This window comes from Tauraco erythrolophus, chromosome 23 (genome assembly GCF_009769465.1).
Source record: "Tauraco erythrolophus isolate bTauEry1 chromosome 23, bTauEry1.pri, whole genome shotgun sequence".
Classification (NCBI taxonomy): Eukaryota; Metazoa; Chordata; class Aves; order Musophagiformes; family Musophagidae; genus Tauraco; species Tauraco erythrolophus.
In genome coordinates, this window is record NC_141487.1 from 3,462,907 (window position 1) to 3,488,044 (window position 25,138).

General features: G+C 43.5%; 2 protein-coding genes across 8 annotated transcripts; both read right to left on the minus strand.

Moving 5' to 3' along the window:
- Positions 1–1,664: 1,664 nt before the first annotated feature.
- Positions 1,665–14,253, minus strand: MIIP (migration and invasion inhibitory protein). Of its 7 annotated transcripts, XR_015222830.1 has the most exons (12): positions 10,748–10,778; positions 9,231–9,370; positions 8,939–9,126; positions 7,885–8,376; positions 7,141–7,243; positions 6,569–6,680; positions 6,316–6,380; positions 5,751–5,880; positions 5,285–5,381; positions 4,326–4,433; positions 3,521–3,685; positions 1,665–1,760 (listed from the first exon to the last, which is right to left on the minus strand). XR_015222830.1 is itself a non-coding variant. In XM_086625823.1 (11 exons), exons 3-11 carry the CDS (start codon positions 9,107–9,109, stop codon positions 3,650–3,652), a joined length of 1,314 nt encoding a protein of 437 aa, XP_086481949.1. In that variant the 5' UTR covers positions 9,110–9,126; positions 9,231–9,370; positions 10,748–10,778; the 3' UTR covers positions 3,063–3,649. The 7 variants fall into 7 exon arrangements, 6 of the variants coding, with proteins under 6 accessions (XP_086481949.1, XP_086481947.1, XP_086481945.1 ...); XM_086625823.1 differs by lacking the exon at positions 1,665–1,760 and having other exon boundaries at positions 3,063–3,685; XM_086625821.1 differs by lacking the exons at positions 1,665–1,760; positions 10,748–10,778 and adding an exon at positions 14,215–14,253 and having other exon boundaries at positions 3,643–4,037.
- Positions 14,254–14,280: 27 nt separating this feature from the next.
- On the minus strand, positions 14,281–24,438 carry MFN2 (mitofusin 2). Its single transcript, XM_086625818.1, has 19 exons — positions 24,398–24,438; positions 23,929–24,062; positions 23,504–23,682; positions 22,663–22,798; positions 22,137–22,299; positions 21,483–21,607; positions 21,051–21,159; positions 20,851–20,958; positions 20,319–20,472; positions 20,020–20,087; positions 19,731–19,852; positions 19,281–19,407; positions 18,470–18,574; positions 17,864–17,966; positions 16,960–17,180; positions 16,667–16,816; positions 15,524–15,720; positions 15,018–15,152; positions 14,281–14,350 (listed from the first exon to the last, which is right to left on the minus strand). The coding sequence occupies exons 3-19, from the start codon at positions 23,676–23,678 to the stop codon at positions 14,281–14,283; spliced, it is 2,268 nt and encodes a 755-aa protein (XP_086481944.1). The 5' UTR covers positions 23,679–23,682; positions 23,929–24,062; positions 24,398–24,438.
- Positions 24,439–25,138: the final 700 nt, after the last annotated feature.

A 25,138-nucleotide genomic window follows, 5' to 3' on the forward strand; every position in this document is an offset into this window, starting at 1 on the left:
TACCATCAAAGCATCAGACAGTCACCACTCTTGCCAAAAGAGAAAGAACACAAACGGGCACACGCACTGGAGACAGCCATTAGCAGAGTCACAGCTGCACAGACTAAGTCAGCGTGTTCCAAATGTTATGAATGGAACAAAAAAATAATCCAGGTCAAGTCAAGAATGCTGGGCTTCACTTTGGCTATTGCAACTTCTAGTGCCATTGAAGTGTGAGCAAGACAGTTGCTTCCAATTTTTCCAAATATTCTCCCAGTAAATTCTTCCACTGTAATCACATGGACCAGACACACATCAGAGTGAAGAATCCCTGCCTTCTCCCTGAGGGATTTTATGCCCTATTGCAGAAGAGAGTTGGGAACAGATTGCCACCTCTCTATGGGCACATTTGAGTTCTCTCTTCCCACCCCTAGCTAATCAAGATTAAAAAAATTTCATCTTAAAACCATTACAACAAACATCTCCTGTCTGTAACGTAATGGCAATGCAAACAAACCCAGGCTTAAGTGGATCCTTCCTCACAAACCATTGTAGAGAATAGTTTCTCCCCAGGGATTACTGTGCATCTCAGGCATTAGGGGGACATACCTCCCTAAATCTTGGCCACAGGCCATGCAGCAGCATGACTACCACCAGGAATGGGAGACAAGCTACCCCAGAGCTCTGTGTCTGCACAACAAAGTTCAGTACTTGTATTATTTTGCACATGAGGACACAGCCCTGGAGACACTGGTACACTATTGGGAACTCTTCCTTATCACATTTTGAACCCCAGATCTACAAAGGTCTCCCTCCACCCCATATCTTACATTCCTCCTTTCCCAATCCAGCCCTCCTCTCCACAGTCCCAGTATTTCATGCCCTCTGCCTCCTCCCAACACACCTCTCACCACTCTGGCTTCCTGCTATATATTCCCATGGTCTCACCTCTGCTTAGCCTTCTCTCCAGAAATGCCCCCCCCTCAAAACCTTCCCTCTTTTCCAACATGCCAAACACACTACCCTCACCCTTTTTTCTCCCCTGGAAGTGCAGATTCCAGCACTGTCTCCATCACAGCTCAGGCTGCTGCCGAGTCCACGGTTCAAGTGCAGAAGCTGCTCTAACACTGGATGAAATGCAATTTGTCAACCAGAGACTAGATGTATTCCTTTACAATTACCCCAAGGTGACACCTCACTCTCTCCTTCATGAAACGGTGTATTATCTTGCATAACATTTACTGTAGGACAAAGCCATTGCGCAAAACCTTGTTATTACACTACAACTCATCAATGTGTCCACACCCAAACTGCTCCTCACAGCACATGGTTCAAAGGCCTCTTGTGCAGGCCTGTTTCTTATCATTATTCTAGGCTGGATAAAACTTCCTTTGCCAGTCTTTTGGATTAAGATTTCGCCTCACAGTCAGTACCAAAAATAAAAAAATCTGGTTCTCATGAAGCACGGCCTTGCTGTCTAGAAGTGACTTTTCTGTTGTTATTCCTTACATTACTACTGTCCAAGTTAAACTAACTAGGATTTGTAACTTTGGCATTTTGAATACAATCAGCACATAGCCTTACAGACCTAAGCAGAGCAATTGTGAGAAGACAGATAAAAGAGGTACATGTTTACCTCAGCTGCAGGCCACGTGAAATGAGAGCAAGCATCTTTTTGGTAACTCTATCGTGAAGTGACATTATGATCAGAAGCTTGACTATATGTGAATCACCTTCTTACTAGTAGATGAGGCCTCCATGCACATCCATGGCCAGGTGTCCTAATTAAAAAAATACAGGTTTACTCACTTTCAGACCTACTGTCTCTCTGAAGCAGTGCAGCTAGAAACAAAGGGTTCTAGATAAAATTCTAGATCATGTAACAACAATATTAACCAAGCTCCAATTGCAAAATCTTGGGTAATTTCCATTATGAATGGAAAGAGAAGACCAAGTCGGCCAGTAGAAAATCTGTTTCTGTATACTATCAACTACAAACTGACCTAGGCACTACCCAGGTAGAAATTTCAAAACATACAGTCTGCTTAAGCTCTGCTGGAAAACCTGAGTACACCGGTTAGATTCCCTCTGCAAAAAGGATCATGATATAAGGTAAATCTGTGCTGATATGGAGACACAGCTATAAAAACAACATCGAAGCATCAGGTCATTCTCTAAGCTAACAGGCAAATCAGATACTCTGCTCTGAAAGAGTAATAAACAAAAAAATAGAGGTTCCATAAATGGGTAGTCTCTTCAGTCTGTTTCAGCTTACAAATGAGGGCAGGACCAACCAGGCCAGAACCAACACACAGAGACAAACTGAGGTTAACTGGGTAAGCAGGTGCAATGCCACTGACTTCTTTCACCTGTTTCTAGGGGAGGAAGAGAGTCATAATCACACTTTCAATACTTTCACAAGTGTAAAAAATTGAATGTATTTCTAGCTATCACGAGACATTTTGAGTTCAACACTGGTTCTGTCCTGAATTCACCAGACAGAGCTGACACTAAGCTACTTAATCTCACAGTGCTTCATCTGCTCTATTTATAAAGCGAGCAGGCTGGCTGTAACTTGTTTCAGGATAAATTAAGAAGAGGTTTATGACTTCTAATGCTCTGAGGTGAAGGTAAGGTAGTAAAAATCTTGAAATTTGCCCTATATAGTATAACATTTGGCAACTAGTGTTTTATAGTCACTGGATTAATTTCTTTTAAAATTAGTATTTTCAACAACAGAAATAACGTCACCAATTCCATTCACTTTACCCTACACGTGCACAACCCAAAGCTAAACGGATCAGTCACGCCTTTCATTTTCCATCCTAAGTCTCACACTGAGATTTCATATACTTGCAATATTCCTTTCCTTGCTTAAAAAGTCTATTCATACATTTGATTTATAAATAATGTATTTGACATATAAATAACAGTGAATGCCAAGAAGCTGAAAATATCGTTGGTCTCAACCCAATTCCTTCTGTCGAGTTAGCTCTCAAAAATAAATGTGATCCAAAGTTTCTGAATGCAACTGCTAGTAAAGATTTCACAATAATTTACCAAATTCTTAAGGCAGGAATTTCTGTTTCAGGCTTATTCAAGGCAAAATAAAACATCAGCTTTATTGTTTTTAGACAAGGAAAGTAAGATGAGTCTACAAAGTTCAAACAAATCACATTACATAATATATTTTGGTTTAGTACTATTTAAAAACTCCAAAATGTTTTTGGTTTATCTCCAGAAAACTTGGAAAAGCAGAGGCAAACTTGCAAACGTTTTAAGGCATTATCAAGCATTTTGATGAATAAAACCTCATTTTACTTTAACATGTTTTTCACGTTCATAATCACTCTGATGTAATGCATCCTGAAGGTGCAGACATGGCACTGAAAATAAACTAGATTTTTTTTGTTTTAACTCAACTATTGAGTAATTCAAGTTTAAGGCACTAGCAAATTACGTGTCATGTTTCAAACGTCTGGAAATTAACATAATTGTATGATTTCCACCGAACCAGGCAATTCACAGACTAATTCCTCACCCTGGCATTCAGAGTTAACGTTACACTTCTGGTTTACTTAGGTGAGGTGGCAGATGAACTCTGTTGCTAGGGCTGTCCTAGTGGTAACAGTACTAGTTAGTCATCTCATACAGACCACTCCATCCAGACCTAGGTGGGAAAGCTCATGCATCTGCTTAGAAGTAGCTGCAAAAAGCAAAAAAGAAAAGTGAAAAAACATACGTGAGAGTTTGTACATTCAGGTACGTGTATTGGTTGCTCACGCATGCACACAACTATAGGCAATATCTGTTCAAAGATTTATTTTTCTCCAAATAGAGTTGTTTCCACACCCTGCCCTTGTCCCTTCCCCAGGGCAACCAAGTCAGTGGTTCACAAGAGTTGAGGCGGTCGGATCTAAATTTGGAGCTGCTCTGTAGTGCCCAGGTTTGGTTTGCTCCCTCTGCTGAGAAGCACTGCTAAATCTGAAGTGTGCCAAGTGCGTCAGGTTCAGAAGCTGGTCAGTTCTGGTTCCTCCGGACACTCTGGACACCAAGTTCTGGAATCCGAACAAAGAGGATATTAATCAAATGCCAAAGTGACGTTTTCCATTTTGATGAAGACTGGTGACTGAACAGGCTTCTGCCTGTTATCCAGGTCCATTTGTTTCTTCATGTCTGTTTACACAGCAGTAGAAGAAAAATGTTTCCCTGTGGAGATAAGGAGATAATCTTCCAGGCATTTTCGTTTGCTCAGCCATCGATGATTATCATAACCTTTAGACAGATGCAATTCCCGTTTGTGCAATTCACAGCATCTCCAGGGTCTCTTAATAGGCTATTCTTACCAGGCGAGGATGGTGAGAAGGCTTCTGTTCCAGTGAAGCTCGCAGATCCAAACTGCTGAGTGTGGGATTGCTGGAAGAGATGATATTTTCCCAGCCAGCCAGGCAATGCTGTAAAAAGAGACAGAAATGCTGCACTGGAGTGCTTTACATTTCTTAATCTATTGTGGCCTGTTACTTCTGAATAACTTCTGCACAGGGAGGTTTTAGCAGGTAATGAATTAATTTTTGAGGAGTTTTATATGACTAACAGGACAGAGAAGAAACGTCTAATGAAGAAAAACTGCATAGTTCTCCCCTCCTTCCACCTCTCACAGGCTAATCATTTCCAAACCGATCTCCTGTTTTGTGAACTCAAGCACCTGACCTCTCTGAACCAACTCATCCAGCTCCCTAAACCTCAAAACCGAGCTTCCTCCTACCTCTTCCCTGGAAACCTCTAGACCAGGGCTAGGTCTGATTAGTAACACTGCCTGCAGCACTGCCTAGTGGCTGGAATCCAGGACCAACTCTATAAAAACAAGTTCTAAATGCAGCCTTACCACTATTGATTTTGCCTGGCCTCTATACACCATGAATACTTCACAGAAGCTTGTCTTTGAACTCTCTAACATCTGTAGAAAGAAACACAGGCACTCCTAGGCATGGCTTATCGTGTTGAAAGGTCAATGCCTGAAATAAGTCAGCTGAATCATGCCCCAGAAGTATAGAGCTCTATATGGCACTTTCTTTTTCTCAGTGTAAAGTATTTGGAGATATGTCATACACTTTATGCCATACACAAAGGTATGAACTCAGAAGCACACACCAATGGCTTTTCTTACTATCTCAGTGATGTGGATAAGAAATTTTAGTGAAAATCCTGCCAAGGGGATGAGTCACAGATTCTCTTTCCTTCTTGTGCTGTAACAATGCCCAGCCTGGGCTGTGCTATCAGTATCAGCAAGAAGACAGCAACTTACCGAAGGTAATGCCAAATTGTCGGCCGGTTCAAAGCTCTTCCTGCGATGGGCTTTGTATTTGTAGGCAGGCTTAAGGGTAGACCTGGGAATGCTGACCCTGCAACCACAAGGAGGTAATTGCCTACACCTTCCACAAGGCAGAGGAAACCTGCATGCCTTCCTCACTCAGAATCCAAGGGTCTAATCCCAAACAAAACAGTTTTGGATTAGGGTGTTAGACACGTAACATGTACATTCAGATTCTGGACCAAATTCAGATAAAACATGCACTTCTCATTGACTTCAAAACTGTTTCTGCTTATGGAAAAGATCAGCAGTGAGTTTTAAGCAAGAGATATCTCTGCCTTGACAACAGCAAACTTCTACAGAGCTATTTTGATGCTGCTTTCTCCCTCACATGATCAGCTTTTTCTTCCCCACCGTTTCCTTGATTTCTGTGTATTTCAAAGCAATAATTCTTATCTACCTGACATAGGCTGGCTTTTCCAGGATCTCTGGGGGCTGGTGAGTATGTGGGATCTTACACACAGAGCAGGCAGATTCTGAATTCACAGGAACAGGAAAGAGGCGCTGGTTTAGTCGGTAACAGTAAACACCTGCCACACAGTAATGAAACGTCACAGTTATTTCTAGTTTGTCAGAAGGTTCCTCAACACAGTCAACAAAGCTAATGTTCTACCACAGTGCCAAACGTGCATTTTATAGAAAGAGATGCTTTTCCTGAATTATCTTTTACATTTCCTGTCCCCAAATAAGCTCCTAAAAAGCAAACCCAAAACTTCAACCTCCTCAACTTAAAGAGAACATCAGCCAATTACAAGAAACCCTGACAGAATAAGATGACACTGATTGAGAGAGGATCCCTAGAAGACTCAAGTATCTTCGGAGGAGGAAGTTGAATCTGGTTTAGAAACTGCAGCTAAAAAGAACACATTCTTCCTTGTCTTGCATGATGCGGGGCTCTCATAACGACAGGCAAAGACTACTCAGTTGTTTGTTCACAGAAATTGGATTAGGAAATCTGATCTTACACTTGTGGGAACTGGTTATCAAATCTGGTTCTTGTTCAGGAACTATGTAATCCAGAGCCTCGGGCCTAAAGAAATAAATGAACAAATCAGTTAGTGGCCTCTGAATAGCCCCACCTTTTCCAAGCACACATTCCTGACTGGGAGGCAAAGGCCTACAAAGCCACCCTTACAATTTCCCACTCCAATCAGACTATACTCCTCACTACTCTGAAGGGATACATTGCTGCTCCAGCCCGTCCCCATGCCCACTTACTCCAGGTGCTGCTCATGAATACACGCTGCTCTGTTGGCCTGTCGGAACTCGTGCAGCTCAGCAAAGTATTGATCAGATTTTTCTGCTGTTGAAGAGTTTGTATCTAGGAGTCCTGAGAACACCAAGGAAAGAGAACAGTTCAAGGATTGACTGAACGTGGGAAAGCACCAAAGCAAGCCTCACACAAAGCACCATGCAAAATGGTCAAAACCACCAAAGGTCTGAAGTACCAAAATGAGAAGAGCACACCACCACATCGAGCCAGAGATTTACTGAGTGGTTTAAGTCTCTCATGGCATTCATTCATTCTGGTTACTTGGTGTCCTCTCTGACCTCACTCAGCTTTGCCGTTTGCTGCCTGGATTCCCACATCACTGCCACTTCACCGTTCCAGGGAAGCACAGGTCACCTCTGGCCTGGATGGGGAATGGCTTCTGACAAAACTGCAGCTCCTCTGCTGAGACCTGCTACATGGTCTGGTTTTCCATCACACCCCAACTTAAAGGGGACATAAACTGTGTTTTAACTCTTTATATTACTACATCATGCTGAGAGCTTTGTTTCAGGTTCACCTGCAATCCAGTCATAGCCCAGGAAAGGACGCACAGACCAGCTGCTCACAGGTATGGTATACTCTTCAGGGTCAGTCTGAAAAGCCACATGACCAGCTTCCTTCTGGGAAGAAAACAACTCATAAACACTTCTGATATATCTAGCAGGACATTCAAAGGTACAGCTTAGGAGATAACTGGCAGCTGCTCAAATGGGACAGCTGTGGCTTAGTTTGAGGCTGGATTCTACCTCTGTCTCTACCAGTAATTTGCTCACCAGCCCTCTATCTTCTCAATTCATAAAACAGAGGAGGCAGGTGACTTGCCCAGGCTAATGCAGTATGTTTTTTCAGGGCTTTAAACAAAATGCTGACTTCCCTGCATCACACATCCCCAAACATCAGGCCATCTCACTGCCTGGGATGATGATCACAGCAATAGCCTGCCCTTCAAGCCGAAGGGAACAAGCCATGCAGCCGCAGTGCTGCACCAGGTTGTTCTCCATTGAGCACATGAATCACATTTACAAACGACAAGGGGTCTGACAGTGAAGTGCTACAGTTTTCTGGTCTTTGGTTCACAGGCCAAGGAAAGCAAGGCCTGAACAAAGTGCCAACAGCCCCTGCCTGCTCAGGCTGGGAACAGTACTGACCTCAACTTCCAAGTTACACAGTGGGAACAGGGCAAGGAATATTCTCCTGACCCTTTCTCCCCATCCTTCTCTTGACTTACAAAAATGAGCAAAGCATTGGTTTCACCATTTACCTTCAACTCTTTGGACTGAGATGTCAGCAAGATTGATTTACAAATTACGGGCCCTCTAATGACTACATGCTGCTTGCTGGTCTCTTCACTTCGTATTCTGCTCAGTGATGGGTCCAGGTGGTCCTTAAGCTGTTTTTTCTCACGGAAATCATGTAGCAGAGCGGACTGTTTTCTGTTGTCTCCATGTTCCAGAAGAAAGGATTCTTTCTCTGGACTTCCTTGAGCATAGCCATCCTTGTCCACTATAGAGGCTTCTCTGCCACACGTAATGATTGCAGACACTGGCGTAACATTCTTCTCTTTCCCAGGAAAGCTGGAATCCAAACCTACAGCTTCCTGCCTCTTCGCTTGTTGTTGCTCTACCCCTCTGTCATTGCTGCTGTGTTTAAGAGATGAACAGAGGGCTGCTCTGGCTGCGTAAGCTCCTGGTTCCACAGACACCAGCATTGCAGGGTCAGCTGCAGACTTCGCAGCATCGACCTGATTTTCCTTCTGTAAGGACAGAGACTCTCACACCACATGGCATTGTACAGATTACAAATACCTTTCATTCGGCCATTTCACTCAGTAAGAGAAAATCAACCTCTCATTCTAGTCTGCTCATCCCTTTAAATCCCTATGGGGAAAAAAAGCAAAATCCTTCTATTATTCACAAGACATTATTAAGTGTTTAGAGAAGGTAAGAAAGGGGCCTACCTCCAGCTAAATCAAGCTTTTCCCGATTTGAGGAACCGTTAAACTTTCAGCCTTTGTGCTTAGAAGAAATAAAAGGATTACATTCCACAGTGTTCATTCCTATCTTAGATTAAGAAACCTACATTTCTCAGGCAGGAACTGATCTCTGAATCCTTTGCAAGGAGAACATATTTGAGACCACAGGATAAACAATACAAGAAACTCTAGCTACTTTTCTAACAGACTCCATATTCCACCTTCTACCAGCTGTTTCATGTCCATACATCTCCTTTACCACAGCACTCTATAGACAGAGCTGCTGCCTACCACACAAGGCCCATTTGCTTCCCAGCACTTCTAGCACAGACACAACACATACCCCTCTCTTGGCCAAGGGGACAGGTCTTTCAGTAGCTGTTCTATTATGAAGAGATGCCGGAAAGACTGGCTTGCTGGGAAGTCTTTTTCTGATCTCTTCCTGCTTCATTCTGAGCCTTTGTAGAAGGTCCTGGTTGGCCTGACGCAGCCTCTTCAGGTTCTCTAACTCCATCCTATGAAAACATTTTCCTGTAAAGGCAGAGGAAGGCTGGACTACATAAATGGAAGCATCGAGTGAAGAAGCAGACTCAGGAGAAACCACTTGCAGAGGATTTTTCATAAAAACCACTTACAGCTGTTAGTACATTGGGAGTGTTGATCATTGCTCCCAAGAAATCAGCCTGTCTCTTTAAGCTAAGAACTAGCACCACTGCACACTTCTCTCTCCTCAGATGCACTGTCAAGTATTTTGCACCCAGAAACTGGTAGCTGACTGAACAGGGAGAAGACATTCTTACAGAGGAAACAGTAAACATGAAAAGTCACATCAAAAAGCTAAATAAGAGACATTCGATTCAGAGGCTGGTATTTAGGGCAACCTTATGTAATTCTGCTTTAATGTTCTTTTTAAACATCAAAATTTATATTGTGATAATACCAGGATGCTCGTAACTTCAAAATATGAATGAGTATGAATGTATTTACTACAAAAGAAATATTGAGTCAAAACTGTCCTCCGTGTTCCCCAGAAAGGAAGACTCCAAAAGGCTCAATTATCACTCAGGATTAGGGCTCAGACAATTCCAATCCCACACATTAATCACTAAGGGTTACTTAGAAGAGGGAGAAAAGAGGAGTTAATAAATAAATAGATAAAGAAATAAAACCTTGTTTGACTAGAAGGCTATCATGCTGTTCAACATGTTTACAACATCACAAGCTCCTCTAAATTTGCAGAAAGTGTTTTTTCAAATAAAACAAAATGAAACCCTAAACCCAAACTCTCACACTGCTGCTGGCTAGAGTGATTTATGTTCTCGAGAAAACTATGAGCTTCTGCAGGACCTATGAACCTGCAGGATCCCTAAACCCTTTTCCAAAGCTCATCTGATTTGTTTTTGGGTCTGCTACCTTGGCAACTGAACATGAGGAATCAAATCCACACGTATACAACAGCACTGGGAGCAACAAAGAGCAGTGCTAATGATGAAAAAGCTACAACATATCTTTTTGTTACAAGAAGTAAGTGAGAGGTGCACTACTGGACATAAAATAGAAATACCAGTCTTAAAGCACTAAATTTGAGATCATTTTAACAAAGCATAAGTTCTCACAGTGTTCACAGGACAAAATTAACTGCGTCCTCTCATCGTTGCTCATCGGAAAGCAAATACTCTGAAAATAACATTAGTCAAGGGACTTTCTGGAAGGGTTTTACCAGATGAGATCCACTCTTCGCTGTTAGTCCCCTTCCTGCTCAGCCCCAGGGGCTCAAGCTTATGAAACTGCTTTAGTCTGAATCCTCTGCGAAAAGGAGCTTAGCTTCTCGCAGTTAAAAACAAACAACGGTTGTCTCGGGAGCTGCGAACTCTCGTCTCTGAAGGAAAGTTGTCTTAACACCTGAACGGGGCTTCCCAGAGCCGTTTTGGCACAGACGCGCCGTTCCGACTCTCCTGTGCCCACGAGGAAGGGGAGGCGGCCCTGGGCACTGCCAAACTCCCCCTCGCTCTCCAAGAGGCCGGCCCGGCAGCCGGCAGCCCGCTGGTTAACGCTCCCTGCGGAGCGCGGCGTGGGAAGACGCGAGCCCAGCCCGGCCGAGCGGCTGCGGCGGTCCGAGCGCCGAACGCTCTCCCCGCGCTTCCCGGCCCACCTGCGCCGCGCCGATCGCCAGGCGATCCCTGCCCGGGGCTTCCCTGCAATCCCGGGATCGCCCCGCGCAGCCCCGCAGGGCGCTTCCGCCGCGGCGGGGCCCGCCCCGCGGCTCCCGGCATGCGCGGGCCCGCCCCCGGGCGCGGGGCGGGAGGAGCGCGGGGCCGGGCTCCGAACGGGCTCGTTTGGGTTCGTGGAACCGCCACGGCCCGTCCTCTGAGCGCAGCACGGACCCCAGCGCCCTCAGAGCTTACAAGGGAACTGTTCCCAAAATTCAGCGTGGGAAATACCACCTTCTCCTCTCACACGCACCGTCAGAACACATCGGCAATTGCAGCCTGTTAACGCAGTACTTGCCGGCCGTTACTTCCTACAAGAAATCCCTGATTCAACACCAACTTAAGAAGGAATCTCCCAAAGCTTCCATCAGCTGATTCCGTAGCACTAGTCTTTGTTAATTTTCACATTAAGAATGCAGACGAAGAGTCCCTGTTGTCAAACATGCAATTTACTACAACACAGCAGCGTGTCATCAGCTGAAGGTATTATACTTACACTTGAAGACTTGGTATCACAACACAGCAGGAGAAACGTTTTTCCCATTCGTTTTTATTTTGGTTTCCATTGCTTACAGCATTGATACAGGAATAATTCATGCAAATTTATCACCTTAAATACAGCAGAGAGAAACCTCACTGGTAAGAGTATTTTGAAGAGCTCCACCAACATAACACAAAGAGGAAAATAAGTAGCAGCAATAAGATAAAGTGCATTTAGCCGACCTTCTTTAGTTAGAGTTTGGGGAAGACTGGTTTTGGAATCACCTGTTCTGAGGATTAATTTATTATTCTTTATGAAAAGTAGAAGAGAACTGGCTCCTTGCTGATAGTGTTCATTCCTCCACTACTCTGAATTAAAGAAGGACAGCTGTATTTTGGTAAAGAGGAATCCAGCTCACAGGCCTTTCTGTTAGAAGTCGGATTCTCCATCACTCGGGCTTCTAGGGACAACAGTTAGAAACACATTTAAAAATTCTCCCCTCCCATGTTAGCAATTTTGCTTCTTAAAAAATTCAAGTGGTTCTTTCCCCCGTTATCTAGGTTAGGTTTCAGGACTACAGTGAGAATGTAGTCTCATCACCAAAATCTGAACAGCCTCAGAGACACACACGTTGGCAAGTCACCAGATTCTAAGAACCCATCAATCTCTCCTGCCTTCACAGATCAGACACCGGCTTAAAGATCAGCTCATTTATCAGATTTCCCCTAACGGCCTGCTGCAGAGATGATAACGCCACCTCTTCAAAAGCAAGGTCAGCATTTCAGGCAGCCTAGAACTGCTGAGCAGTAGAACATCATCATCCCCCTCTACCTGGAACTGACAATTTCCTGGAGTGTTAGGGACACGCTTAGTGTTTTAACTCCACAGCATAGTACATAGCCTGTTATAAACACGGATGTGACAGCTGGAGAGACTACAGAGACGAATTTATTGACATAACCCCTGCAGCAGAGTAACAGTGGATGACTCCACACACTCCAGTATACTTCACCACAAGCCTAGAGAACACTTTCCAGGGGCAAGGACTCAAATTTCTTTCTTACTCATTCTCAGATCTGATCCAAGCCATATTTCTGTCCAGGAGGTTGCCCAAGGAAACCGTAAGGCCAATGACACCCTCTGATGAAAAACGCTTTTCAGTTTGGGTTGGATTCAAAGCTGTCTACTAGAAGTGAAAGGTTGGTTTGTTTTCTGCATTCCAGGGACATAACAAGAGTCTCACTGCCAGCTCCTACATGACCAAGATACTTCAAGCCTTACTGCAAATCTCAGAACAGCCTAGAGTACTTACTGACATGTCACTATTTTTTGTCCCTCAAGTATAAGGCAGCTTCTTCTTTCCGGAACTTTTGCGACACACAAGACAGGGGACTGTTACAGGCACATATATTCACACCTGAGCGTGCATGAGAAATCCTAAGGCCAGCTGATACCATGTTCAAGTGAAAAGTCTCATTAATAAAAAAACCCCACTGCTTAGTCGCTCTGAATTCAGCTGCGACCTGCTCAAAGACAGCCCATATTCTCTAAAGTTGATGCTGAACAGATTTAGGTTGTCACTAACCTCAGAACTACAGGATCTGATTCTGGATTCCTCAGATATTTTGTGGGGAACAGGAAGGTTATACCCAACACATGGCAAAATATTGACCCACCAAGTGGAAAAGAAACTGCAACGCAGGAACCTAATCCTGGTACTACTGAAATCAGTGAGAGTTTCTCTATCAATTCCAACAGGAAGAGACTCAAGTCCTTACAATTCCCAAATCTTATACTCCGAATTCAAAATTGCTTCAGGGCAAACATCAACAATTAATTTCATCTATTAGGAAATAAAAAATGTCTTTAAAAAAAAAAAAGTTGGTTTAGCCCGTTCTTGCCCAGGCATGAAATACAAGGGACAGGTCTCGCCCCTGCCCCAGAGGTGCACTTGCCAGCTCATTCTCATCCTTTTCACAGAAGCGAAACATCAAATCACATTACTGTACAGACTGCAACATCCTATGGGAACTCTACATGAAGCAAAATCTCTTACAGCTTGTAAATCACATGCTGTTCTTGTGGCCAAACAGTGGTAATGAAATTCCCAAATCCTGCTTCCAGAAACACAGCTGTGCATTTCCAAAAAAAAACCAAACTCACATTCATCAACTTATCTCATAAGGCAGTTCGTCACATGCTGTCAAGTGGCTTTCCTTTCCTAGTTTTCTTCCTCAACAAGTTGCCAAATTATCAGTGCTACCTCCTTCACAGGAGCTAGTTATGCCTTTGCAAACTATAACTTACGCGAAACGGGCCAGACTGCTGTATTAAAGAGGTCTTAAGAGGAAGAAACTCCAAAGACAAGTTGCTTACCAAAGCAAAATCGCAGTCCCTCTTGCTCTTGGAAGAGAACTGGGTTTTGTTCGTAGTTTTTTTACTAAACCTTTCTAGGAAGGGACACAGTGATTCTCTGCCACGTTCTATAATAATATAAACCTAGCAGACAGGCCTGCAGGGTTATAAATGCACTGTGAAACCATCGAGACGTCTGTGTGCATGGGATCTGTGTTTAGACAAACAGCTGCTTTTGAACTTGAGGCTTGGAAATCGATAGTTCTGTCTTTATGTAGTAAAATGGATGACTCCATAAAGACATGTCAGAATAACTTTCAACCTGATCAACATGTATGTTTGTTTTAAATCTGCTACTGTACTTGACTTTGCTCTAAAAAGCCCACTATAAAGGTATGAAGCACACATTCCTTCTGAAGTGGCCTGGTCTCACAAGAAGGAAAAAGAAGTTATTGAACAGCTAGTGTTTAGAGGTGGGACACAAAACGGGGAAGCAGAATCCTATTGTTCACACAGCAACTGGAAACAGCAATAGGCTTTTGCTCACTCCCTTTAGGGAATTCCATCACCCACCATGTTCTCTGCAGTAATTAAGTGAGCGCCGAAGGGAAACAGTGTTGTTTTTCTCTTCTTCCCACACTATCTGCTTTGCTGCAGGTACTGATGTGTGAACATGTTGAGTTCACTGTCAAGCCAACCCGCTTTATTCCTGCAAGGACAAAAAGTCTCCATTAGGTGAGTGAAACAGCTCTTCTCAAGCCCATCTGAACGAAGCATGACTAAAACAAGTTAACAGCAAGGCATGGAGAGGAGTGCCAGAGGCCCATTCCAAAATGCTGCTGCCATTCCTTGCCCTTCCTCAGGTCACGAACACTTGCCTGCTAACAGTCCCTAGGCTTTGAGGCTCAAACTGAGATCTTGGTTACAACTTCGCATTGATCTTATTGTGCAGATAAGGAATGTTTGAAAAATTCTTCCCAATAGCCTTTGCAGGATGAAGAAAAACATCAGACAACTGTATATGAAGGCACGGGTGACACTTTTTGCATAATTTTGTAATAGCCTGAAGGAGTTTGTAGGAGAAGAGGACTGTTTTGATAAATGGAAAGGAACTGTAATTCCAAACAAACCAAAAACAAGAAGGAAAAGGTGTTTCGTGAGACAGAAGATTTAAATGATTGTTGACAGTATATGGGAAAGTTTATAGTGAAAGGCAACACAATTTGGTAGGGAAAGATGCGGATGTCTGCACATCAAATGCTATGACGGATGGAGGACTGCACCCAAAGATACACCCTAATCTGAACATCTTGGGGTAATCACGTGAAAAACAATTGTATGCAAACATCAGTTTGTATGGGATAATAAAATTTTACCTGAGCAGTTTTGCTTTGCTCTGCAGTGAATCCAGAACTTCAATCTTTTTATTCATGGCAGAAATTTCCTGCTCAAGATTCTCCCGTGTGACATCCACTTGCTGACATAAATGAGCAAACGTTCCAGCAAGCTCTCTACGAAACAAGGACAATAGTTGGATACAATGAAAAGTAAGATCAAGCAGCAAATGCAAGGAATAAATCCCTTTGATGTACGGTGATGATGATACTGACTCAGATGTTCATCTTTCCACTTCTGCACAAGACATGTTAAAGCATCAGAGCAACTTGATTTGAGAGGTGGAAGTACATGAAGACTAATGCTAAGATGAATACTACATTGGTGGTTCAAAAAACTGTAATACTCTTAAAACAAGTGTATCACTACCCATTTTTAAATCTGGAATTCGATATGCAGACTTACTTTGTTTTAGCAAAGAGTATCATTAAAACAACTCCAAACAACAGAATTTAGGTAAGGTTTTAGCTGAAAACAGGCAACTCACTGTTGGACTTGGTGGCTGCAATTAGAACCGGTGTAACTGACGATGAGCTGCAATTTCTCACCAGCATACTCTACAAACTGCCGCTTGAAAGCTCTCTCTTTCGCCTTTGTGGTCCAGGTGAGGCGCTCGTACACATAGAGGAGCCCATAAAGGCCAAAAGAGAGAGCAATCAGTCTCCAGCCCACAGCCTTCCAGACCTAGAGAAAAAAAAAAACACAAAGAAAAACAAATGACACGATCATCATCTAGGAATCATGCCAACTGCCAACAACGGTATGCAGAGCACTGCACTTACACGCTAGGCACCTGAAAATGAGCCTAATTAATAATCCTGACTTGCAAGTGGTTTCATGGGTCAGACAGCTTTACCACTGATGCCCAGTCTACAAATAAACATACCTAAGCTACTGGGGTTCTGTATAGGTTAAGCTTTCCAGCACACCTAAATTACATCTGCAAGAGCAAACGAAGTTTGTCTGGTTCACAGAATCCCTGTTTCTGTAGTAAAAGACGTTTTTATGCTACATCTACCCTTTGAGAATTCATCCACCCCTAGACACTGTGACACTAGAAGAGCACGTACGTATGGACCTGGCACTACAGAAACTTAAGTTCTTCCTGCAACAGGAACTAGAGTTACCGTGCAACTTGGGTTAGACCTCTTACTCCTCAACAGTTTGGGGAAATTTGAGACTCAAAACATTCATTATTTTCAAAAGACAGAAAAGCAGGAAGAGCCGATTTTCTCTGAAATAAATTAGGCATGGTATCTAAAGTTAAGCGCTCTCTTCCCCTTCCAGGGAGGAAGATGCACATGATCAGAGGCTCTAGGTAGATATTTCTGTCCCGATTCCTCTGTAAATGGGAAAAAAACCCCACCAAATTTTCTTTTATTCTCACAAAAGAATCAGAGACTATTTAATGCTTTTAAAACATACTTTGAAGGGTTACCTTCACAACAACCCTCCAAGCCTAACTATTATGCAAAATAAGCTCAGTATTTATACTCAAATGGAAGATTGAAAGAGAAAGTATTTCACTGTCTGTGAATAGCAAATATCTACAGGACTCAGCAGTGCAAGCGCTTTTCAAATCAGTGCTCCAACTTTATTCATATAAATGCTGCTCAGATTGCCAACCTACCACGCCACCAACCACGATGATCCCCATGGAAGTTCTGGAAGTCAATGAGGCCAGTCCAGTCACCATTGACACCATGAGCTCCTCCTGGGTCATAGAGCCTTGAGGCAAAGGAGGCAGACTGGGATTTGCTGGTGTTAAAGGACGTTGAATCTAATTAGAAAAGCAGTGACAAAACAAAAGCAAAGTACAGAATAAGAGAAGGCAAGCCGCTGCCCTTCTCACCAAAACGACTTCAACAGCCACTAAAATATGAATATCACATCTATCTCTGACCACTCAACGATGTATCTTACCTGGTCATTATAGCCCATCAAGGCCCGACGGCCATTCTTTGGTCCCAAAAACCTGTTCACCAGCATCGTCCACCCGAGAGAGAAATGGAATTCTATGTCCTCTTGGAAGTCGGCACAAAGCTTGTCACAGTTCAGATCATAGCTGAGTGTGAAGCACTGCCGGGGAATTAACATGTCTATCTGGCCCCGCAGAGAGACTGGGAGAAGGGGTTTTAAACCATCTGCATAGACAGAAAATAAAAACATTCAAAAAATGGCTACTGACTTTACAGAATAAAGTTTGGTTAATTCTTGTGATCAAGGAGGTTATGAGTTGTTCCATCCTCCACGGTTACTTTTCTTAATATCTTAAATTTCCTAAAGCTGAGCACATTGCAGGGTCAGAGATATGTCACAAATTACTACTCAATTCTTAGATCTTCTGCGTTAGATCTAACTCAGAAGAAAATCTTTCCATGGACTCTCCCAAATCCTTACAGGTAATTGATGAAGTTTAGTTTAGAAATAGCTTGGAAAACAGAATCTAAAGGCCATTCTAAAAGTGTCTAGACACCATACTTCTATTAAAGCTTACACTCAGACAAGGACCTAGTTACAAGTTGTTCACATGTCATTAGGATCTTGGTCTGAGAATCTCTCAGGTTTCCAAAGTCACAGATCCTCTCTGGCATGAAGGATTAAGCTGACTGTACGTAGTTGTTAGCAAGTCACTGCACAAGTTCAGACACAGAGTGGAAAAAGCAGAAGTAACTAGTCCTCTACACAACAGCACTACTAATCAAGATGGAAACTAAGATAATGCCAATAGAACATCAGCCATCAGATCAAAGAGAAATCCAGAACATCTACCTCGTTATGTAGCACCCCAGTCAAAGGAAAGGGAAACACTGCCTGCTGAACTGACCTATCATTTCTTGCTGCATTGTCTGCAGGGAAGCTGTGATTGCATTAGAGCAACGATCTGACATGTTACGGCCCAGGCCTTCCTCAATGTGTTTATGCAGCTCCTGATAAACAAAGAAAGGGTTATTAAGCTTAAAATAAACATAGGTAAGATACTGGCTGCAGGTGCTAGAGCTTGCCAGTTAAAAAAACCCTCCCAGAACAGGAGCACGCATTCTACCTGCCCACTGTTCTAACATTAGTTTCATTTTTTTCCCCATTCGTCAGTGAAGGAAAGAAAAAAGCAAAAGCAAATGAAGAAATCTGATGTACTCTGCAGTCTAGGCAAAGTTCTGGTTGATCTATATAATGTGATACATCATAAGTGTATCAATTTATTGCCGAGATTATAAATAAAACTTTTTTTTTTAAGAAGTTCACTTTTTACAGAAGCTATCCAAACACAAGAGACACTCTAACAAAACATTTTTCATAATATGAAAAGCTTAGCTCATATCTTAGTTGGAAGAACGTTAAGCATCCCAAAGAGCTGGTGTAACTGCTGACTCAGCAAAGAACGGCCACTTTAAATTGCTTAAGCAACCTGTAAGAAGCAAACAGCACTTACACTCTTGTAAACTTTAAGAACAACTTGAGATGGATGGAAGTCTGCTTGGTATTCATCTACCAACACTGAAAGCCGCCTGATTTCTTCTGCCATTGCATTTGACACCTAGAAAAACAGCACAGGACAGAGTTTCCATATATTCTGTCCTGGGGAGAGCTGGAAAACCACCACTGAAGACACGCATTTCTTTGTAAGCACTGCTGAACATCAGACACTATGATCGTGCAGCGCCACGCGGCCACTGTATGCCCACTGCAAAATGCAATACTGGTGACTTGCGAACAAAGATGACGGCTGAGAAGTACGTAGATTTATGCTCTGTACAACAAACAGTGCAGACAGAAAAAGCCTGAGGCAATACATGACTTGTGGAAAATGAACAGGCCTTTTCTGTGTATTCGTAATAGTGAAAATGGCATGTTATTATTGACAGCAAGACTGACATTATGCTAGAATGAAACAACGAGGAAACTTATCGGAAACATTTCAGTATTTTAGGAAGCATTCAAGACTGAAATATAGTAGCAATAATAATTCAAATGTTAATCAAAGTCTCATTGTTTATTTAAAGCATCTTATATGAGTCTCTCTGAAAGTTTCCCCCAAGTATTCTACTTTTCATTACCTCAAAGAAAAACAAAAACAAAAAACAACAACAAAAAGACTTCTTCTGAATGCATTCCTTCTCTTCCCATCTGTAACTCTAACATTTCTAGTACTTCAAACCTTTGTAAGCCAGCGCTTGGCATTTTTCCCACCATGCTGGTAGCTGTTTCGGACAATCTCTTCTTCTGCAGCCACTTCTCCCTACCTGCCTCTCCACTTCTTCTGTGATCTGTTTTATTTTCCGCTTGTAGTCTTGAGTAAGGAGCTCCAGCTGTTTGTCAATAAAACCTAAACGTTCCTGTCGTTCCTCTCGCATCTCCAGACAGTAAACTCTGGTGGAAAAAAAAGCACCCATCAAAAAGCCAGATAGATGCCTTTTTGATCTACAAACATAATTTGAATTCCAGAACAAACGTGCCCAAGAACAAAACGTGACAGTATCTACAGTGCATTACACAGGCATGGCACAGGAAGCAAAAAGAGGTTCCTGTCCCGATGCTTTTACAACTCACGAGAATCAAGACTACTGGTACTTGTTCTTCCCACTCCCAAACATGCTGTGTTCTGCTTTGCATTTTAAATGCTCATATTTCCTTAAATTTCTCCCAGAATACGAGCTTCTGTTATGTGAGAACCAAGCATCAGCTCTCCTCACCGCTGTTCCTGGGCAGCAATATGCACAGAATCCATGATGAGACGAACATCTTCCGCGATCTGCTTTGCTCTCACCGTATGCTGCTCAAATTTTGTTTTTACTGCTGACTGTGAGATACATTCCTGTATGCAAAACGCAGCCGAGATTAGCAGCAGGCAGAAGCAAACGAACACAACTTCTCTTCCTGTGTAATCTATTTCCAAAGAGTAGTCCCACTCCATGTTTCTAAGCTCTAGTCCCCAGTCTTTCAGGAGTAAAATCTCAACAGGTTTGTATACATAACACTCACCTCAAATCTTCTCTCGAAGTTCTGAAACTCAAACATTCTTACTTGAAATCCATCTGCCAATGCTCCACCTGAGAGAAGGAAAGTACAAACCAACCTACTTAAGTTTTGAGAAAGCAATCAGATGTTGGACATCAAGAAATGCTCCTGCTTTACCTTGAAGCCAATGTAAAAGTGCTGCTAAGTCACCTCTTTGGTTTTGACTGCTCTATTACCCACCCCAATTTTATCCATTTCTTGGAACAAGATATTCTCTATTTTCTTCCCTATAAGAAAATGGAAAACTTGTTAGCTTTCCTTACCTCCTTCTGGCATGCCTTGAGCCCTCTGAATCCTGGCATTCAGCACTTCCTTCGCTGACACAAAGAAAATTCGATCCCCTGCCTGGGCTCGATCCACCACACCCAGCTCATCTACCAGGAAACTGGTACATCGCTCCATGTGCTGTCGCCGCACCTGAGGGATAAACAGGATAATTAAACCCACTTTACACTCCATCTCTTAAAGGTCAGACCAAGCACCCAGATGCCCTCTGCTGGTCTAAGCTACCAATGCAAAAGAATAAGAAAAAAACTTTGATGTTTTATGGAATCTTCCAGAGGTTATCTAAGTGATTTGACTTCACAAGGCCCCTGTGATTTCCAGGTCAGAAATTCCAAGAGTCATGTCCCGATCACTAGTCTATATTCCCTCCAGTCTCCACACTACGGTAATAAAAATCCAAACTGTAAAACAATCACATACAACGCTTGATGATTCTACCCACAAGGACCAGAGTCAAAATGAACTCTATAATATCCACACAAAGAGAAGGAATTTAAACACATCACAAACCTCCTCCATGTATTCTGGTTCAGAGGCAGATGCATCCCAGCGGTTATTTAAAATAAATATATTGGGTCGAGAAAGACGTTCATTCACCTTGTGAAAGAATTGTTTCTCCTAAGCAAAACAGAACAAAACCTCTTAGGATTAATACGTCCAAATATTTTAACTTTTAGCCAAATTTACTGAACAAGTGGAGTTGAACATACAGTTTGCATCAATGTTGATTCAGAATTTGCCACCAGGACAAATACATCAGCATCTAGACAGAATTTGTCAATCCAACTGTCCAGCTCTGTGGTTACATCAATGCCAGGGCTAGCAATAAAAAGAGAAGAGACATTACTGTGCTGTGGAAATGGCAAAAATAGAATTAAAATAGTTAATAAGAAATGTGTTTCAGCTTTCGAGGCATTAATTTCCCATGTCTGAGCTACATGTCCTGAGGTGACACAGAGTACAGACTAAAACGCAGTACCAATCAAGAGAAAAATCTGACTGTTAACTACAGCAAAGGACTTAAGTCGCAGTCATAGATTAGAACAGGGTCAATTTTCCTTGATGTTTGTTAAATTTGTATTTGAAGATGTTTCTGTAACTAATCTGTGATAAGCAGGAAAGGAAAGTAAGGTATTTCTCACCTGTCCATCAGCACCAGGTCATCCTTTAAGAGAGGACATTTGGAATTGGGCCACATTACGCTGACTAGGCTGCCAGCATTCAGGAGTTCATCTTGATGAAGGGCATGAGCCAGTTGGTTCACCGTCTATTAAAAAGATGGAAAATTTATAACATTTCCTGTATGCTAAGACCCATTAACACAATCATCTCCCGTCCAGGGCTGTTCACAATTTAAGATAAATCCCAGCTCCAAAACACTTTCTCCCTGGGAGGTTTTCCATATGAAACTTGCTTGAGCCTCCTAGTCAAAAGGCACCCACCTCATGACAGTTTATGAGAAATTTTCCTGTCAAGGAAGGCTACTGAGGCATTATCAGGAAGCCTGTGCCTTCTGTCAGTCACACAGAGCTCAGAACATCCTGAGTCATGTTTCAGTTCCCTGCAATCACTAACAAATACAACATATCATCTTTTTCATAAAACAAACAAGTCCTGTCCTATAACGTGCTCCATTTCTCCCTTCCTACACTTTCTGTTCTTCATCTCTACTCCCTCAATGATTAAAATCCTTAACTGTGAAATTTATTCATGGTGATTCAATTTTCTTGTTCCTTTCCTTTTCTGGCACTTCCAAAGAGCTGTTCTCCTTTATCTTATGCTTAATGAAATTGTACCTTAACACTCTTCTTTTCCTCTGAGCCTTCAGTAAGCAGGAAAGCTTCATGTCCATCTGTCCCTTCTACACGCAGGAAACAATTAGTGGTGTGTCCGATTCCTGAAGGAAGGACTTTGTCCCACAGCATGGCATTTATCACAGTGCTTTTTCCATTGCTTGTCCTAAAGTCAGATTAAAGACTGGTGTAGTGAGGCGTCTGAGGTTCAGGTATGCTCATTTTGATATTACAGAAAGCAAGTTCTCTAAACCCAAGCAGTATCAGACGTATTAACAAATTAGGTGCCATAGGCGACTTACAAAAAGACTCTTCTATTTTCTTATTTTAAGAATTTTTCCAAATCAAATAATTACGTGCTATAATATTTGTTTCCAATTTACGAGAGGACTAGAACCAGGGACAGGCGCATTACAAGCAAGAGCTGGAGCACTAATGTTTCTATAAATATTTTTAACTGGCTACAATCCTAAAGATGCCAGTTGCTTTACTGAGTGAGGAGCGTAGGCAACATAAGCACGTGACTCACCTTCCAAAAAAAGCAACTTTCATGTGTCGTCTTGCCAACACTTCACTAATGCCACTCACTTTTGACAGGTAGCCTTTGACTTCCAGTACCTGCTCTTCTGTGGTGACAGGATCGAGCTCTATGTTCCTGTGTGTTTCTAAAATCAAAATACATTACACCTCTGAACTGGAGAAGTCACTCGTCTCCGTACTGGGTTAAACACCTCTTCATGATGTAACACACATGACTAGATGTTTATCCGTGTCCCAAAGATCGTGTGGGTAATCTTGAAACATGCAATTGCACCCTGAGGCAATTTTGTACCAGTGTTTATCAGCCGGTCTCTTTCGTGTATCTATTAACCATTCTCATCCTTAGGACTGCCTTAAACAGAACACAGCCAACACTTCAAACATTACAACACCCTTAAAAAAAAAAAATCTTCTGCCTGTGTCTTAAGCTCTTAAAGCCAATTATTAGCATATGCTACATGTCACTAGCAATTACATGTCCAGGCAAGAGTATTGAAAGAATTATAGGCAAAAAAACAAAAGGGCCTTGTTTAGTTGATTAAAAAAACTCCTAAACAACATAAAAATCAAGCATAGCTTGCTATCTAGCACAGTTTTCTAACACTGTGAACTTGTCAGCTTTAAAACATGAACCCTGAACTCCACCCAAATTCAATAAAATAGTTTTCTGTTCTTCTTACAAACATTGATATATCAACAGACATGCACGTATAAATAAGCACAGATCTAGTAGAACCATTTAACTCAAAGAGGGATTTCTGGCGTGTGTTTGGGGAATTGTGTGTGGGAGAAGCCCTGTTACACACTTGTAGTTCAAGAATTCAGCTTACCTTCCAGGAACGAGGAGCTCTCATTGATGTATGCAGCCAACTGTTCAAAGATACCATTGATTTTCTTCTTTGCAGTGACAAAATGTTTAAGCGGAGAAGCGTTTACCTCAGCCATGTGTCTTTTATCCTTCTTCACTGCAACTATTGACTTGGAACGAGTAAACAACAGGGACATTGCGCTACAGGGAAAAATCCAGTAAATAAAGGTGGCTCAGCAAGTCCCAACAGCTAGGCAACTCTGCATCCTATCAAGCACTAGATAAATATACGTTTTAAAAGCAACCTTCTTTCTTTCACACAGAAATTGTTCCACTTTCTACAACTCAAACTCCATTACTCAAACATCAGAAGAAAAATATTGATCTTTTGCTCTCCCTTCAGGACAACAGGCTGCCAACGGCCACTTCTCCCCTTCCTCCGCTTACTTTCGGGATGAGTTACGTTTTCACAAGCCAGGCATGGTCAGCTCGAGTCTCTCGCGAACAGGAATGACTGCAGTTTTCCTGCCTTCTCCCTCGTCCCACAGCTCCTTCAGCGACGCCGAGTCCTGTCTCCGTCTCTGCAGCAGAAGGACCGGGGGATGAGGGACGCGGGCTGCGGAGCTCCCTGATGGGCCGCGCTCGGCTCCCCCGCCATCCCAGCGCCCGGCGGATGCACCGGGCAGACGCTGCGGGCAGCCGCCGCCGCCGCCTTCTCCTCACACCTCAGGAGGCGGGCGGGCTACCGCCGGCGCGCGCCGGGCGAAGGGCGGGAAGCGCCCCTCTCCCGCCCCCTCAGCGCGGCAGCGAGACCTCCGCTGTCCCTGCCGCCCGTCAGGCGGCCCTTCTCGGGACTCCGGCCCGGCCTGCAGCGGCTCCCGCCTCCCCTGTCGCCAGGCACCGCCCCACCTCTCACCTTCACCACCGCTGCCGTAGCGCCGCCATGTCACCCCCGCGGCACCGCCACCCGGCAGGCGCAGGCGGCGCGTGTCAGCGCCGCGCGCCGGGCGGGGCCTGGCGCGGGGCACCACGGGAGCTGTAGTCCGAGGGGGCGGCCGCGCAAGGCCTCACGGGAGGCGGGGGCGCGACGGAACGGCACGGAGGGGGTTAACGCGGTGCGTCCCGTGGGACAGACTCGTCAGTCATCCCGACCGCCGCACGGGCACCGCGAAATCAGCGGGAAAAACCGCGCTGAACAAACACACACGCCTTTGGGCACCCTCCCGACAACCGCGTCCCTTCGCTCGGCCACAGCGCTCCGGGCTCACTGTACAGCATTTATTATCGCTTCGCTTTCCAAACCGATTGTCCCCGCCAGGCTTTTTCCCCTCGGGCACGCGTGAGTGTGTAGCCCTGGAATACACTTTAGCATGGGAAGCAGCAGGAGAAGGTCTGTGCCACCTTCCTCCGGTCCATTCCAACTGTACGGAGTTCCCTGCCGGAATCCACGCTTCCAAAGCTGTTCTGCCGCCGTTAATGGGACCCGTCCTGGATGAAGGAGCTGTACGCCTTACAATTAGACAGTAGAAGCTGGAGACACAGAGAACTGAGAGGAAGGTTTTTTCTTTCTCCTAAGGACAACCATACTGTGAGTTTACTGCTCGTGAAACATACTAGTTTGGCAGATCCAGGGAATAATGGTGTCCGATGAGCAGAG

Coding starts and splice junctions, on each gene's coding strand:
- MIIP (XM_086625821.1), bottom strand. CDS start 9,109: ATGGAGTTAGAGAACCTGAAGAGGCTGCGTCAGGCCAACCAGGACCTT. Junction 5,382..5,750: donor GAAAAGCCAGCCTATGTCAG/GTAGATAAGAAT, acceptor TTGTGGTTGCAG/GGTCAGCATTCCCAGGTCTA. Junction 4,434..5,284: donor ACAATTTGGCATTACCTTCG/GTAAGTTGCTGT, acceptor CTCTTTTTACAG/CATTGCCTGGCTGGCTGGGA.
- MFN2 (XM_086625818.1), bottom strand. CDS start 23,678: ATGTCCCTGTTGTTTACTCGTTCCAAGTCAATAGTTGCAGTGAAGAAG. Junction 20,959..21,050: donor AATCAACATTGATGCAAACT/GTATGTTCAACT, acceptor TGTTTTGCTTAG/GAGAAACAATTCTTTCACAA. Junction 16,817..16,959: donor TGATGGGCTATAATGACCAG/GTAAGATACATC, acceptor TTTTCTAATTAG/ATTCAACGTCCTTTAACACC.